Here is a 16,118-nt window from a genome sequence, read left to right as displayed (position 1 = left end):
ACTGTCATGGCCGCCACCTCAAGCAGGATGGCGCTGCCGTAGGACCACCAACCTCACCAATCCCCACCTCAGCACATCAGCAGCTGCCAGTTCAGAGCCTGGGGCAGATGCATTGGCAAAAGCCTGGATCACTCACCAGCATCCTAGCTGCAAAGGAGGCTGGGAAAACAAGTGTCTGGCATTTTCAGGTTCTGTAATGAGTGTGTTGCAGGGGAGGAGATTCCTGTAGTCATATAAAGTGTGTTTGGTTGCTAACAGCCAAAAAGAATGACTAATATTCACTAAGCAAGTGGAATACTTAATCCAGTACCCGATGTATTACTGGCCCCTGTCCCTTATCTCGTCCAAGTCTGTGTTGACGTCTGTCAGAACACTACATTATAAAGATCTTCACAACTCCCTCCACTTCCCCTCAACACTCTCACAAAACTCTCAGCCTATAAAACTCGCCTGTTTCCACATCTCAGTCTCTTTGTTCTTCTCCGCAACAAGTCAATGGCTGTCTGATAAACAAATCTCTGCTAAATGTTGGATACAACTAAAAATGGTGTGATTTTTTTCCCCCCAGAAACTATTTTTACAGGAGATTCCAAGAGCTATAAAGCTTTAAACCCAGTGAAATTTCAAGCAGCTGTGACCTTTATCTTGGGGAGTTTGGGGTCAGTAACGAAGTCTTTTGACTGAGGTGACTACTGTTTAATAAAGAACCTTAGTGAGCCAGTGTCACCAACTCCCTAACAATCCATGGGTAAGAAACCACGTGGCTTCCCATGTTTTTCCTCACCCAGTCTTCCCCCAAACCTCATGTGATTTTCAAGGTAAGTGCTATTGCATTCATTTGAGAAATAAGGTACCCTGAAAGGTTTAATGAATTTCCTAAGGGACTAAGTCTGGCCAACTGGAGAATTGAGACTGGACCTAGGTTTCCTGACTCCTGATCAAGTGCTTTTTTTCACTTTCTATAGTCCCTGGCCACCCTTCTCCAGGTCAAGGGCAATCACAGTGGGGTCAGTGTTCCGAGAACAAGGGAATCCAAGAGACAGGCCCGGGGAGGCAGGAGAAGCTGTCAGGCGAGAAGAAACAGCCTCAAGATGATCTCCTTCCTAGAGCGATTTCATTTGCTTTGATTTAACTCTGAGTGTTTTCAAATGGGTTCTGATTCCAAAACATTTACATTCACCAGGAGAACTGAATATAATTACTCCCTTTGTGTCTCAAAAAATTGCAAAAATTAGGGGATGTACCACAACCACAGAAGGAATCCAGGAGCTGAGGTGGGGGTGGGGTGGGGGGAGGGAAGCCCAATCTGCAAAACCAGTGTGAGTCTTTTTAGCAGCAGCGATGGGGAAAGTGTGCTATCTCTGAGCCCCATGATTAAAGCAACTGCAAATTAGTTTCTGCAAAGGTCTTTCCCCTTAAATTGAAAAGCACCGTGTAATGGAATTTCATAGACGCTGCTTTGGAAATGACTTCATACCTCACTCTGTTCAGAGCTGAGAGGTGGCTGCATGGCGTGAATCATAAAAGGCTCAGGCTCTTGAGGAGTTACCAAACCTTTCTCTGACATTCACACCTACACCCTCTTAGGCGCTCACCCCATCCCTTAACCTGGGCAGGGAAACAGCGAACTCAGATCACTGGCATCACCGCTACATGATTAGTAGTCTTCTCCTGGCCCAAAGCAAGACTATCTACCTGCAAACCATGCTTTCTACCATAGTCAGGCCCCTGGGTTGCAAGTAGCAAAAGGATTGCCCAGGTACACTCATTTTAAATAAAAAAGGCTTTGGATGACTATGGGGTTCACAGGCTCTTTAAGATTTCCGGTAGAAACAATGAAGTCAAGGTGCATGAATAAATGCAACACCATTTTCACTGGATACCTGTGCTTTCTTGGGGGCACCCCTCAAAAATATAAAAATCAGATTTCCAAATTGTCAGCAGCTCTGCAGTGATCAAACAGGTCGCATTTCAGTGTAAAGCCTGATTGACTAATATTTTCAGAGAGCCCAAATCCTTAATTCACTCATGCAATAAAAATGTATTCACACCTGGGATATAACAACAAAACAGCTACCAGTCATGGCTCTCAAGATGCTCACAATTGAGGGGCGCCTGGGTGGCTTAGTCGGTTAAGCGTCCGACTTTCACTTAGGTCATGATCTCGCGGTTCGTGGGTTCGAGCCCCGCGTCGGGCTCTGTGCTGACTGCCAGCTCAGAGCCTGAAGCCTGTTTCAGTCTGTGACTCCCTCTCTCTCTGACCCTCCCCTGCTCACGCTGTCTCTCTCTCTCTCCTAGAAATAAATAAAACATTTAAAAAAAAAAAAAAGATGCTCACAATTGAATGACCGAGACAAGATACTTTCAAATAATGATTCCAACCAATGAAAAACCACAATTCTGTCAATTTATACCTTGGGTGGTACTGAGAGAGCCCTGGAGAGGGGAATTATACCTAGTGAGCATATCTGGAAGGTGTCCCCAAGGAAGTGACCTTTCAGCTGAGAACTAAAAGGAAAAGTTAACCTAGAGAAGAGAGGCGGGGAAAACCCTTGAGGTACTAACTCCAATAATGGGATATCAACACACACCTGGTAATCTCTTTCCAACTATCTCTATTTGCATATCCGAGGCCTAAGAGAGAAGTTCAAGTGTGTGCTTGCTCTTAAAAATGATAATAATAAGAACAATTTAACCTCCAGTTACTACCTGTGTGCTTGTGCGCTGGAGATGAGGAAGGGAGCTGGTCACCCAAAAGACCAAACTGTCTGAACAAAGGTTCACCCTACGTAGTAACTGATGTGTTTAGGAGCTAAAGTACATTGTTCTCGGGGCGCCTGGGTAGCTTAGTCAGTTAAGCGTCCGACTTTCGCTCAGGTCATGATCTCGCGGTTCGTGGGTTCGAGCCCCGCGTCAGGCTCTGTGCTGACTGCCAGCTCAGAGCCTGGAGCCTGTTTCAGTCTGTGACTCCCTCTCTCTCTGACCCTTCCCTGCTCACACTGTCTCTCTCTCTCTCTCTCTCTCTCTCCTAGAAATAAATAAAACATTAAAAAAAAAATAAAGTACATTGTTCTCTATCTTACTTTGGGTTGCTACAATGGATAGCAGTGGACTTAGATGGATAGATAGGGTGGACTTAGACAACAGATATTTACTTCTTACAGTTCTGGAGTCTTGAGGTCCAAGATCAAAGTGCTGGCAGATTTTGTACTGGTGGGGACTTTCTTCCTGGCTTACAGGTGGCCACCCTATTGCTGTGTCCTCACATGGCTAGGGACTGAGTTCTACTCTCTTTCTCTTCCTAATCCCATGAGGCCTCCACTCTCATGCCCTCATCCAAACCCAGTTAGTCCCCAAAGGCCCTACCTCTTGATACCATCCCACTGGGAATTAGGATCTGAACATGTGAATTTTGGAGCAACACAAACATGTAGTCCATAGCATGCTTATTTTATTAAATTATTTATTTGCTTATCATTTAATAAAAAGATCTACCTAAGATAATGGTATTAATTTTTAAACTATTGCCATGGTTTTTTTTTTTTTTTTTAGTATTTATAACAATCTTCCCATAACCATGTGGCACAAATAGAGTTCACTAATAGAGTTCTGCCCCTTCCTCTCTGCCCAATCTGCTAGAGTGCTTCACATGCCCACCATTTTTTTGTTCTGTGAGAAATTCATAATGATGCTCCTCAGAAGAGTTGGGCATGAGCCCATCAGCTTTCTTTGACCACATCAGATTGATTAGATTATTTAATTAGAAATCAGGGCTCGGCACAAATGAAGGCAAGACAGATGAGCTTTGAGAGGGAGACAAAGGACAGTAGAGACACAAAAAGGCAGGCCTAGCTAGGTTCCCATGGTGGCATTCAGCAGTCTTGAAAGCCTCAGGTGCTAGTAAAGGGAGGTGCCAAATCTCAGGTTCTAGCGTATCCTTGGTTTGTCCTTGAAGAATGTCAGTGTGGCAGGAAATGCTACATTTTGAACAAACTCCATTTCCTTTTACTCCAGAGGACACTTCTAGAGTAGATTTCCAGCCACCCTTTCAGTTAGATGAGGTCACGTGATTTCTGCCTAGCAAAGTATAGGTGGAAGTGATGTGTGCACTTCCAGGAGTGGCTTATAGAAATCTGCCGAAGCCTCCTCGCTGTATTTTCCCATCTCCTTGATGAATGCAGGAGGCTCCACTGACTTACAGCAGTGATTCTTAAATGGGGCCAATTTTTTCCCCCTCTCTCCAGGAACGTTTGGTGACGTCCGGAGGCATTTTTGGTTGTCACACTGGGAGAATGTCCTACTGGCATCTAGTGGGTAGAGGCCAGTGATGCATGCAACACCCTACAATGCCCAAGACAGCCCTGCATAGCAAGGAATTGTCCAGCCCTAAGATACTGATAGTCCCACTACTGAGAATGCTGAGCTGGAGTGGGGCAGAGCCACAACGTGGGTTCTTGAATGACTGCATGGACACACACACACACACACACACACTCACACACAGATGCTGACCTGTGTTAGTCATTTGAACAAGAAATAGACTTTTATTGTGTTGCATTACTGAGACTTGGGGGTAATTCTTTATACCAGCGGACATTATTTGACAAATACAAGTGATAGAGGTTAGTGTTTCAGTGGAGGACAAGTGCACCGTAGCAACAAGGTCATTACCACTTGACAGGTGCTGTGAAGGTTGTGTTACAGACAGTCAATGCATGGCCCTCTCCATTAAGTCATGAGGCCTCACTCCACCGTGGCCGTAAATAACATCAAGAATGCAGTGGACTCTCTTCACAGCTCTTTCATTAAAGACGAAGTGGTGCGTTTGGGGAGAAACTCTTAGCAACTCAGCAGAGGAACATAGGAGGAACCCACACCTGCCCAGGAAAAACACGAACGGCCAAAAACGGAACCAAGGCTAACCTCTCTCAGTTTCCTCTTTCTCTCGTCCCTCTTTTTTTGTGCGGCAGACTAGCTGACAATAACCAGCAAGGTCCGTTTAGTGTATGGTCTGATCTGGCTGTGACTAATAAGATGATTGGTTGTATATATCCTCTTTATGGTTGTTCATTATATCACCCTAACATAAAGTAATTTAATTTCAGTGGGATAATTAGGGTATTTCTAATCTAACTGATAGTCTGAATGAAATGAGATTCTCAGAGGGAGATTTGTGTATCAGGAGACTGGTGACCTCCGGCCCCAATTTTCACACAATGTATTAATCTGACAGCCCTACTTCCCAGGCTTACTGTATCCGTACATTTCCCAGGCTGTGGGTTATAGAACACACCCGCAAATGAGATTACTTTATTTATAATGAGATTTCCTTGGGCTCGAGGAGCCAGATCATAGTACTTTAACTGAGGCCTTCCCACTGACAGAGTCTCCTTATGTTAATAGAAGCCCCGAGATGCAAATGTACTAAAGACGGAGTGTGGCCTTGTCTTGGGGTCTGGGAGATGCCAGACTGCAGGAGAAATGACGACTGAGCCTTGCAGGATGCCTGCCTGACTGGGACAGCTCAAGGCCTCCCCAGCAGAGAAGCCTTGTGCTGGCTGAGGGGCACAGGAGACCGTTATCTCCTGCCCGGGTGAGGAAGACATGCAGTCTGCTCACTGAGCCTGAGATGCGGAATAAGGAGAGGGGCCACCGGAAAGAGGGAGCAGTAGAGGCTGGCGGGGGTCAGGGCCACATTCTGAGCCAGGAGGCCAGCCAAAATGCTATGGTTGCTCCTCAATCTCCCAAACATACCCCCAGCAGCAGAGTCACTACCTCTGTCCTCCAGCCAGGCTCCAAACCTTTACCGGTAGAGTCACTCTTTTATACCAGGCATCAGAGGCAGGATGCTGCCTCTTAGGAAAATCTGCCGCTGGAACCACTTCCCACTATTCTTTAATTTGTGGAGCACCCACAGATGCCAAGTCCTGGTCAAGCCCAAAACAGATAAAGCCCTTCTTCCCAGGCTATTTACATTTATATGATTTTATTGTTCAAGCGTCCTTGGTAAATTCTTTTAAATCCCTTTTAGAATTTAATTTGAGAGGGAAAAAGTCTGTTTCTAGGGAAGAAATATGTTTTTCGTGGCTCATCCAGGTCCCCTGTTTTCTTGGGCACGAGGAAGCTCAGAGTTTAATGTCATGCTCAACCACAGTACCAGGATTAGGCTGGTGTATTNTTCTTTTTCTTATTTTTAATGTTTATTTATTTTTGGGAGAGCCCCCGAGGCGGGGCTTGAACTCACGAACAGCAAGATGGTGACCTGAGCCAAACTCAGACGCTCAACTGACTAAGCCACCCAGGTGCCTCTCTATTTTCTTATTTTTCAATTTCCAGTAAAAAGTATTTATTTAAACACATCTTATTTGGTAAGATATTTCAAGTTCAATTTGGAAAAAGTGTATTTTATTTTCAAAAATAAACAAAGATCATCTGAAATAATGTAACACTGTATGTCAACTATACTATGGTAATAAAGTTTTTTTTTTTAAAGAAAACACACAAGAAAATTCTTCACATCCTCAAAGAAATCTATGTCCTCCCATTTTCTTGGAGACATGTCGTCCTACTGATTTGTCTTTCACTTTTCCATTTTTTTAAGCAGCTACAATCAATAAATTTTTTAAAAAGACACACAATAACCAAGAAAGTAAATAAATAAGCAAAGATAGCTGCATTGACTTACAAAAGGCCACTTTTAAAAAGTCTTTAGTATTTACTAAATGCCTATTAAGAATTAATATCTGCTGAGCACAACATGGGTCCTTTCCCAAGCAGCTGTACCTCACCACAGCCTCTGCTCTAAGTACTGTGGTCCCCACGTTAGAGACAAGGGAATGAGGAACAGAGGTGCTGTTGGGTTTGCCTAGGATTATACATTCAGTAAGGGGGTGGGGGGGACCAGGACTGGAAGCAGGGCGGTCTGGCACAACAGGCGCCCTCTTAACCAGCGCTCTCAGCAAATACAACCTTCTGCGCTTTGCAGCAGAAAACGTGTGTTCCATGCGGTGGATGCTTCCGCCAGGCTGCCTCCCATCCCTGAAGCTTCCTCTTCACTCCAGCCTCGCTGCAGCAACTGGCCGCGCAGGGAGTGACCTGACAGCACCCTGCCTGGGCAGCATGAAGAGCCTCTTGCTTCCTGCCCTGGGTGTCTCTGCCCCAACCTCATGAGAGGTTCCAGGAATCTGCTCAGTGATTCCAACACATGCATAGACTCGGAAAAATCGGGGAGCGACCACCGTGTGGCGCAAACCTTGACCAGTGAGGGATGGAACCAGTAGGTAAGTTGCTCCCCATTTCTGTCCTGTGGGCAGACAGGTGTGGGGCCCCTTGTATGGGCTCTCTCTCCATGTGTCCCCAGTGGAATCCAGCTGCTGGTGCCTATCCTGTTGATCAGCTCAGTAGCATTGGGCTGGCTTCCCTTCTTCTAGCTCAGACCTCCCGGGTCCCCACTCTTGCTCCTTAGGATCAATTTCTAAAGCAAACTACCCATATACAAAATCTTGTCTCAGTTCTTCATGGGGGAAATCAAGGCTAAGACACTACAGCTCCTAGTTTGAGGAGTTCAGATTAGGGTGACAGGTCATTACAGGAGGAAAATTCAGTAATGATACATTAATAATCTATGACCAAGTAGCCAGAAAAATGACTCAAGCTATAAAAACACAAGAGCGCAGAGAAAGTAGAAAACGTAGCGAGCTCCCAGAAAGTTTTATTGGAACACAGCCACATGTCCATTTACATGTTGCCTATGGCTGCTTCCCCACTCCAACGGCAGAACTGAGAGGTCGCAACAGAGACCCAGGGCCAACCAATCCTAACATGTTTGATACCTGGCAGTTCATTGCAAAGTTTGTGGGCCTCTAATCTAGAAAACCCAGGACCCTATGGGAATACAGAGAATGGCACATATTCTGCTTGAGGGGTGGTGGTGGTGGGATGGTCACAAAAAGCTGGGAAGAGCAGATCACTGAAGAATAAGCGGAAGGGCATTCCAGGAAGAGGCCACAGCAGAGACGCAGCAAGCTGCTCGCAAGCAATCATAGGCAGTTTGCTGCTGCGCGAGGGAAAAGAGTAAGGACGGAAGTGACAAGGGAGAAGACTGCAGGCAGAGATTTCCATAAGGAAATCGTTGCAGGTTATTGCTCTCATGTGGGGATATTTCCATCAATGGGCAAAGACACGATAACAAAGAGTGACTACAGAGGCTGGTTTATACCTTCTACCGAAGGGAGTTTACATGAAGTTCATGACCCTTAATGTTCTTCCGATGAATGGCTGGGGGCCCTACTCATGAGGCAGCCCTCTCTGTAGCAGGGCATTCCTGACGTGAAAGATGCACTACTTTGCCCTCCTCGGTAGCATGCTCGGGGTATGCCGGCGCTGGTCTCTTGCTCCAAACACAGCGGACGCAGCACCATTACGGTGAGATCCCACTGGGTGCTCTGGCAGTTTGCTGGCATGATGAGGACGAGGCAGTAACCGGGGGCAAGAACAGTCACGAGGGACAGACCTGCTGCCCTGGTCCCCGCAGGCAGTGCTTCCTCATACCCTTGGGAAAGAAAAAACCCGGGTGATCCAGCACGGTCTGACAATGGGTTCTTTCATGTCTTTCTCTCAAGGAACATTCACTGAGGACAAAATACGTATCCCCACAAGGCAATATACTAGTATATATAAATGATGAAGGTACTGTCCTGCCCATGAGGGGCTCACAGGCTAATCGGGCAGAAAGGCATGCTATTTTCAAAGCGGGTAAAGTGGGGCCAATTCCCCTCTGATAGGAGCCCTTAAGAGCTTCAGCATTTTCAAGGGGTGCCTGGGTGGCTCCGTCAGTTAAGCATCCAATGGCTCAATTCATGATCTTGTGGTTCGTGAGTTCGAGCCCCACATCGGGCTGTGTGCTGACAGCACAGAGCCTGCTTGGGATTCTCTTCATCTCTCCCTCTCTCTGCACTTCCCCTGCTCACTCTCTCTCTTTTTCTTTCTCAAAATAAACTTAAAAGAGAGAGAGAGAGAGAGCGCTTCAAGATTTCCCTGACAATACTGATTTATACTCTTGACTGATATGGTGAACCGTTTCTGAAACAGCCATGCAAAGTAAATTTCAGTCCCAAAAGGACAGAACTTAAACATAATTTGGAAAACAAACTGTTAATACCAAATTGCTGGCATTTAGATACCATTCTCAATTGTTTGAAGTGAAGGCTAAGGTGGAAATGGAGATAACTGGTGCTGAGGTTTTGTTTTTTTTTTTAAAGAAGGAATAGTTAAATAGTTAAAAGAATAGTTATTGAGTATGTACATTTTGTCAAGCACTGTGCTGAGGGCTTCATCTCGTGAATTACCTCACTGAATATTCACAACAATCCTCTAAGGTAGATTTCTAGCATTACAACCAGCTCCATGTTACAGACAGAGCAACTGAGTCAAACAGATGGAGTAACTTGTCCTCCAGCCTTCCCTGGACGACGGGCAGGTGTTACCTGGCAGTTGATCCCCAGGGGGCCGCGCCCTTCACCACCTGGCCAACTACCTCCCTTCATGGGCTACCCTCCAGTTCCTGCCTAGGACATCTTCCGCGCCGCACCCCACCACCCCCCCCACAACCCGCCAGCAGTTTTGCCCTGAATAGGCTTCAGGATAAGTTCCTTCCCTGTGATAAGCAGGGCCAACGATCTCTGACAGCTGTTCCCCGCTCCTCATCATCCTCTGAAACAATCAGTAAGCATTAGAGAGCACTTTTCCCTTTACAAAGGTGATAATTAGATAACAAGCTGAGATTAAAGTAATTACAGTCAGACAGCTGGCGAGGCAGCACAGTCATGTTGAAATATTGTTGGTACTTCAGCATCTGGTTCTAATAACAGCACAGGCTAAAGGATTTTACATTAATTACAGAACATAATTTAATATAAACATATTTAATTACAATTGATGAGCGATAAACTGTTCAAGAATGACTTAACCCCTTCCGCGTGTCAAAGTGATGGGAACTTTGGGCAGTCCGCAGCCTCTTCTGCTCTCTCACCCTTCTCCACCATGCCCTTCCTCCACAACTCCCTCGTCCCTCTCTTGAGAGAAAATTCCCCTCAAAGAGGAATGTTCTGGACGGAATGTTAATCATTGATTATCCCATGGGTGTTTGGCGCATATACAGCACTACCCATTTTTAGAGAGTGAGGTGAAAAGGGGAGAGTGTGCCAGCCAAGCCAGGATGCATTGCTTCAGGTGGACCAACTGCCCTTCCTCACATGACCTCACACGGCCAAGACTAGGTTGGTTCCCCTCAGCTGGTCTTCCCCATGTTCTCACACCTTTATGTGGTGCTGGCTTGGCTTCTGACAGCCAGCCAATCCTTAGCTCTCCAGAAAAAGTATGTCATGACTAGGAAGTCCCTGGCCACAGTGGCCAGGGCATTTTCACAATTTTGGAGTAAATGTGTAATATCTGAAAACCTCTACGTGAGAAGGGGCACTCTATTCTGTCAGGAATAGAGTGAATAGAAGGAATAGAAGGAATTCTTCCTTATATGCTGCCAACCCCTATCCCTCCCTACACACACCCAAACTGGCGGAAACAGGCCTTGGGTGAAACAGTTTCAAACAGACTGGGACACACAGACACAGTCTTCAATGGATAAAGGACTCAGTCATCATTATCTGCACATTGACTTTCCACATTCATAAATGAGAGATATTCAAAAGCCACAAACATGCCGTGTTATGAACTGCAGGGCTATGTTGCCCCCCAAATTCATAATTTCAAAACATAAGGCCCCATGGGATGGTATTAGGAGATGGAGCCTTCGGGAGGTAATTACTTGGAGACGAGATCCTGAGGGTGGACGCCCATGATGAGATTAATGTCCTTATAAGAAGAGAAAGAGACTTGAGCTTTTGCTCTTGGCCAAGTGAGGACACAGAAAGAAGGCAGGTGTCTGCAAGCCAGGAGGAGGGTCCTCACCAGAACTCGGCTGTGCTGGCACCCTGGTCTGACTTCCCCGNGTCCCCAGGCTTTGGTATTTTGTTACAGCAGCCAAACTAAGATACACCACTCGGTCTCAACTACACTGAGATTAAGAGTCCATCCAAACAAGTGACCAGGCTGCTGCTTCCTTAAAAAGAGTGAGTAGTACTGAGCTCACTGGAAAAACTCGCTGTCAAGTTTCCCTATGGGACAAATGACATGGAATTACAAATAGCCTCAAATACTGTTTTTACCTCCTGCTGTGGATTTCAAACTGTAAAGCACACATTCTCCTAAAAGCTAAAATGAGTGCTGAAAAAAGAGTTTATTATTCCTAGGTAGCCAAGTGTAAGCTATTTCTAGAATTACTGACAGGTGCACACAAAGTAAAATTAGTTTAAAGATTCAGGACCAGAAAACACCCAAGAGAGAACCAGGAACACTCAAAGTGAAAACTGTTCTATACATATCCTCTTGAAAGAAGAAGAAATTTCAGTTCACTAGCACCGCAAACCTGCAATGCGGGCAAGAACTATGACGTACTTTTTGTGGATTAAGTGTTCATACAGAAGTTACAGGAAGGGGAAGTAGCCAATAAAGCCTTAGCTACTTTAAAAAGTTACTACTCTGTCATCAAATTTAAAATTTCCATCTGTTCAAAAGACACTGGTAAGAAGGTGAAAAAAATACCCTACAGAATGGGAGAAAGCATTTGTAAACCACATATACGATAAGGACCTACGAGCCAAAATACCTGAAGAACTCCTGCAACTCAACAATAAAAACACAATAACCCAATTCGAAAATGAATTGATACTTCTTCCCAAAAAGATATACCAAAGGCTAGCAAGCACATAAAAGGCACTCAACATCATTAGTCATTAGGGAACTATCAATCAACCAAAATAGGTACCACTTCACACATACCAGGATGGCTATAACAAAAAAGCTAGCTAATCATAAGTGTTAAAAAGGATATGGAGAAACTGAAACCCTCATACATGGCTGGTGGAGACATAAATGGCCCTGCTACTGTGGAGAGCAGTCAACAAGCTCCTAAATAAGTTAAACACAGAGTTACCATATGACCCAGAAATTCCATTCTCTCTATATATATAGCCAAAAGAATTGAAAACATGTCCATACAAAAACTTGTCCACAAATATTCACAGCCGCATTATTCTTAGAAGCTAAAAAGTAGAAACAACCCAAACGTCCATCAACTGATACACGAACAAACCAAATGTGGCATAACCATACAATTGGGTATTATCCAGCCATAGAAAGAAATGAAGTACTAACACATTTTAGAACATGGATCAACCTTGAAACATCTTGCTAAGTGAAAGAAGACAGACAAAAGACCATATAGTGTATGATTCCACTTATATGACAAGTCCAGAATTGGCAAACCTATAGAGATGGAAAGTAGATTCATGGTTGCCAAGGACAGGGAGGAGAGAGGAAATGAGAGTTTCTTTTTTGGGGTGATGGAAATGCTCTGGAATCAGATAGTAGTGATGGCTGCACAATATTGTGACTATACTAAAAACCGTTGAGTTTGTATACTTTGAAATAGTTAAAAGAGATTTTATGTCATATAAATTTTAACTCAATTTTTTTAAAAAGCTACCAATATGGAAACTGGATCTTAATCCTACTGGGGAAGCATGGGAACCTATGTAAAGTGGGTGGCTCAGAGTTATCTCATCCAAGAAGTGAGGAAGCTGGGGTATTTATACACCAACTCCCATCAGTCACTGACTTAAGACTGGTTTGGTGCAATCCTTATTAAAATCCCAGTGGCATTTTTCACAGAGATAGAACAAACAATCCTAACATTTGTAGGGAACCACAAAAGACCCCAAATAGCCAAAGGAATCTTGAGAAAGAACAAAGCTAGAGATACCATGCTGCCTGATTTCAAACTATACTAGAAAGCTATAGTAACCAAAACAGTATGGTACTGGCATAAAAACAGATACACAGATCAATGGAACAGAATGGAAAGCCCAGAAATAAACCCATGCATGCATGGTCAATTGATTTACAACAAAGGAGGCAACAATATACAATGAGAAAAGGATAGTCTCAATAATTATTGGTTTGGGGAAAACTGAACAGCCACGTGCAAAAGAATGAAACTAGACTATCTTATACCACACACAAAAAATAACTCAAAATAGATTAAAGACTTGAATGTAAGACCTGAAATCATAAACTCCTAGAAGACGACGTAGGTGGTAAACTTTTCCTTGACATCACCCTCGGTGACATTTTCGAACTGACTTTAAAAACAAAGGCAACAAGAGGTGCTGGGTGGCTCAGTCTGTTAAGTTTCTGACTTAGGCTCATGTCATGATCTCATGGTTTGTGAGTTCAAGTCCCTCAGGCTCTGTGCTGACAGCTCAGAGCCTGGAGCCTGCTTCAGGTTCTGGTATCTCCCTCTCTCTCTGCCCCATCCCATTCATGCTCTGTCTTTCTCTCAAATATAGATAAACATCAAGAAAATAAAAATTAAGAAACAGGCAAAAAAAGCAAAAATAAACAAACAGGACTACATCAAACTAAAAAAATTCTGCACACACAAGAAACAATCCACAAAATGAAAAGGCAACATACTGAAAGGGAGAAAATATTTCCAAATCATGTATCTGATAAGGGTTACATCCAAAATATATTTTAAGACTCATACAAATCAATAGCAAAAAAGTGAACAATCCAATTAAAAAATGGGCAGAGGATCTGAACAGACATTTTTCCAAAGAAGACATACAGATGGCCAACAGACACACGAAAAGATGCTCAATATACTAGTCATCAGGGGAAAATGCAAATCAAAACCACAAGGAGATATCACCTCATACCTGGTAGAATAGCTATTTCAAAAAGACAAAGAGCAACCATTGGTAAAGATGTGGGTAAAAGGGAACCTTTGTGCCCTCTGGTGGGAGTTTAAACTGGTGTAGCCACAATGGAAAACAGTATGGAAGTTCTTCAAAAAATAAAAAATAGAAATAACATATGATCCAGCAATTCTACCTCTGGGTATTTATCCGAAGCAAACGAAAACACTAATTTGAAAAGATACATGCATCCCTGTGTTCATTTCAGTATTATTTACAACAACCTGGGTATGGAAACAATGTGAGTGTCCACATTGGAAGGATGAGCAGATAAAGGAGATGGAATATTACTCAGCCATAAAAAGATGAAACCTTGCCATTTGCAACAACATGGATGGACCTTGAGGCTATTATGACAGTGAAATTAAGTCAGAGAAAGATAAATACCATATGAACTTGCTTATATGTGGAGTCTAAAAACAAAACAAAACTCACAGATACAGATAACAGAATGCTGGTGCCACGGGGGAGAGAAGCTGGAGAGTGAGCAAAATAAGTGGCGGGGGTCAAGAGGTACAAGTTTCCAGTTCTAAGATATAAGTCATAGGGATGTAATGCACAGCATGGTGATTATAGTCAATAATAAAGAATAAATCTTAAATGTGTCCATCATGAGAACAAAACCAAGTTGTTGTAATTTTGTATGGCGATGGATAGTAATTAGACATATTGCGGCAATCACTTCACAGCATATACAAATATCGAGTATTATACAAACACTGTACACCTGAAACTAGTATAATGTTTTATGTCAATTATACCCTCAATTTAAAAAGTCTCTGTAAAATGTTTCACAATGCTGGAAGCAGAGAAAGCAGTCAAGAAATATGAGTTACTTTTATAGAAGACTCCATATAGTTAAAGAAGTTGCTCAAAACTGCACAGCTAACTCAAAGTGGAGGTAGGATTTACTCAGATGTCTACACGACACAATCTTTCATAAAGAGAATTAACATGAACAAATATATACTAACCAATCTTGCAAACACACATCAGATGGCAATCGTGTCATGGTGGCACTCAGAGGCTGTAACAGCATCTTCATACCCTTACTCTCTCTCTTCCCCCTTATGTGCCCTATTTGGGGGAAGCAGCTGCTTTTCTCACAAAAAGGCCCGAGGGCTGATGTTATCATCTGCTCAAGTCTGAATACATGTGGTTTTTTGTGTAGATGCTCATTTGAGATTCAAAGCCTGCACATTTGCTGACAATTTAGTGCAAAGGACCAAGACACACGAACACCTGAGGCTGCAGGAGCGGCAGGGCGACACTCTCCTCACTCACACCTTGGTCTTCCTGTTCTCCTCTTGAATAATCTGACTTTCAGTTGGCTCAACAAAAAAGGTGCACTAGACTAGCAGAAGAAAACGGAAGGAATCTCTTCCCAGAATGCCCCGCATGAACTCCCAACTGAGAGGGCTGACTTGAGGACACGGGGCTCAGAACCCAAGCCTACCTGTCAGGTAGTGGTTGATAACAGTGTCAAAGTAGCTGTAGTACACGGCATTGTTCACATGGCCGTACTGGTCATTGTCCTGCCACCTCGTCTGGATGGGTAAGAAGTACCCATAGGCCTCCTGGTATCAATGACAATCCTCAACTCTCTGGTTCTTGGATGATGTACCCAAGGAACGGACATTCCTAGGGAGCAACCTCGAAACCCAATAGGTCATAGTTGGAGATTGCCGTCTCGGAACAGACTTTCAAGAAGAAACCAACAGAGAGTAATGTGGACAGTGTGCAGAAATCTTGATTTCAGTTTTACAAAAGCAATTTCATTCCATTTTGGCCATTGGTTTCAAAAGGAAATTAGATTTGTTTTCTATGAAATAAATCTTCCCTTATAATCCAAGTCTTTGTCACAAACCTATTTACTTTTTTAAAGGACTCCTTACTAAAAAGGCTTTTGCAAACACTGACAGAAACAAGGGAAGCCTCTGTTTGAATCTGACTAGTAGTAATTTAAAGTATATTTGTATGAAAGTCTTCTGTTCTACCAAGTATTTCTGAGGCAGGTACTGTAGATTCCCGTGGTTCATCACTTACATATAACACCCAGTGCTCATCCCAACAAGTGCCCTCCGCTATGCCCATCACCCATTTTCCCCCTCCCTCACCCCCCATCCACCCTCAGTCTCTTCTCAGTATTTAGGAGTCTCCTATGGTTTGCCTTTCTCTCTGTTTGAAACTAATTTTCCCCCTTCCCTTCCCCCATGATCTTCCGTTAAGTTTCTCAAATTCCAC

General features: G+C 43.8%; 1 protein-coding gene across 1 annotated transcript in view; it reads right to left on the bottom strand.

Moving 5' to 3' along the window:
• Positions 1-15,547, bottom strand: part of LOC144238958 (uncharacterized) — a 99,130-nt gene extending 83,583 nt beyond the window's left edge. The window contains 1 exon segment of the mRNA XM_077772895.1: positions 15,327-15,547. Within this exon segment, the coding sequence (XP_077629021.1) occupies positions 15,327-15,547 (221 nt within the window).
• Positions 15,548-16,118: the final 571 nt, after the last annotated feature.

This window comes from Crocuta crocuta, unplaced genomic scaffold (assembly GCF_008692635.1).
Source record: "Crocuta crocuta isolate KB4526 unplaced genomic scaffold, BGI_CrCroc_1.0 scaffold382, whole genome shotgun sequence".
NCBI lineage: Eukaryota > Metazoa > Chordata > Mammalia > Carnivora > Hyaenidae > Crocuta > Crocuta crocuta.
This window is presented reverse-complemented; position numbering and strand designations above follow the sequence as displayed.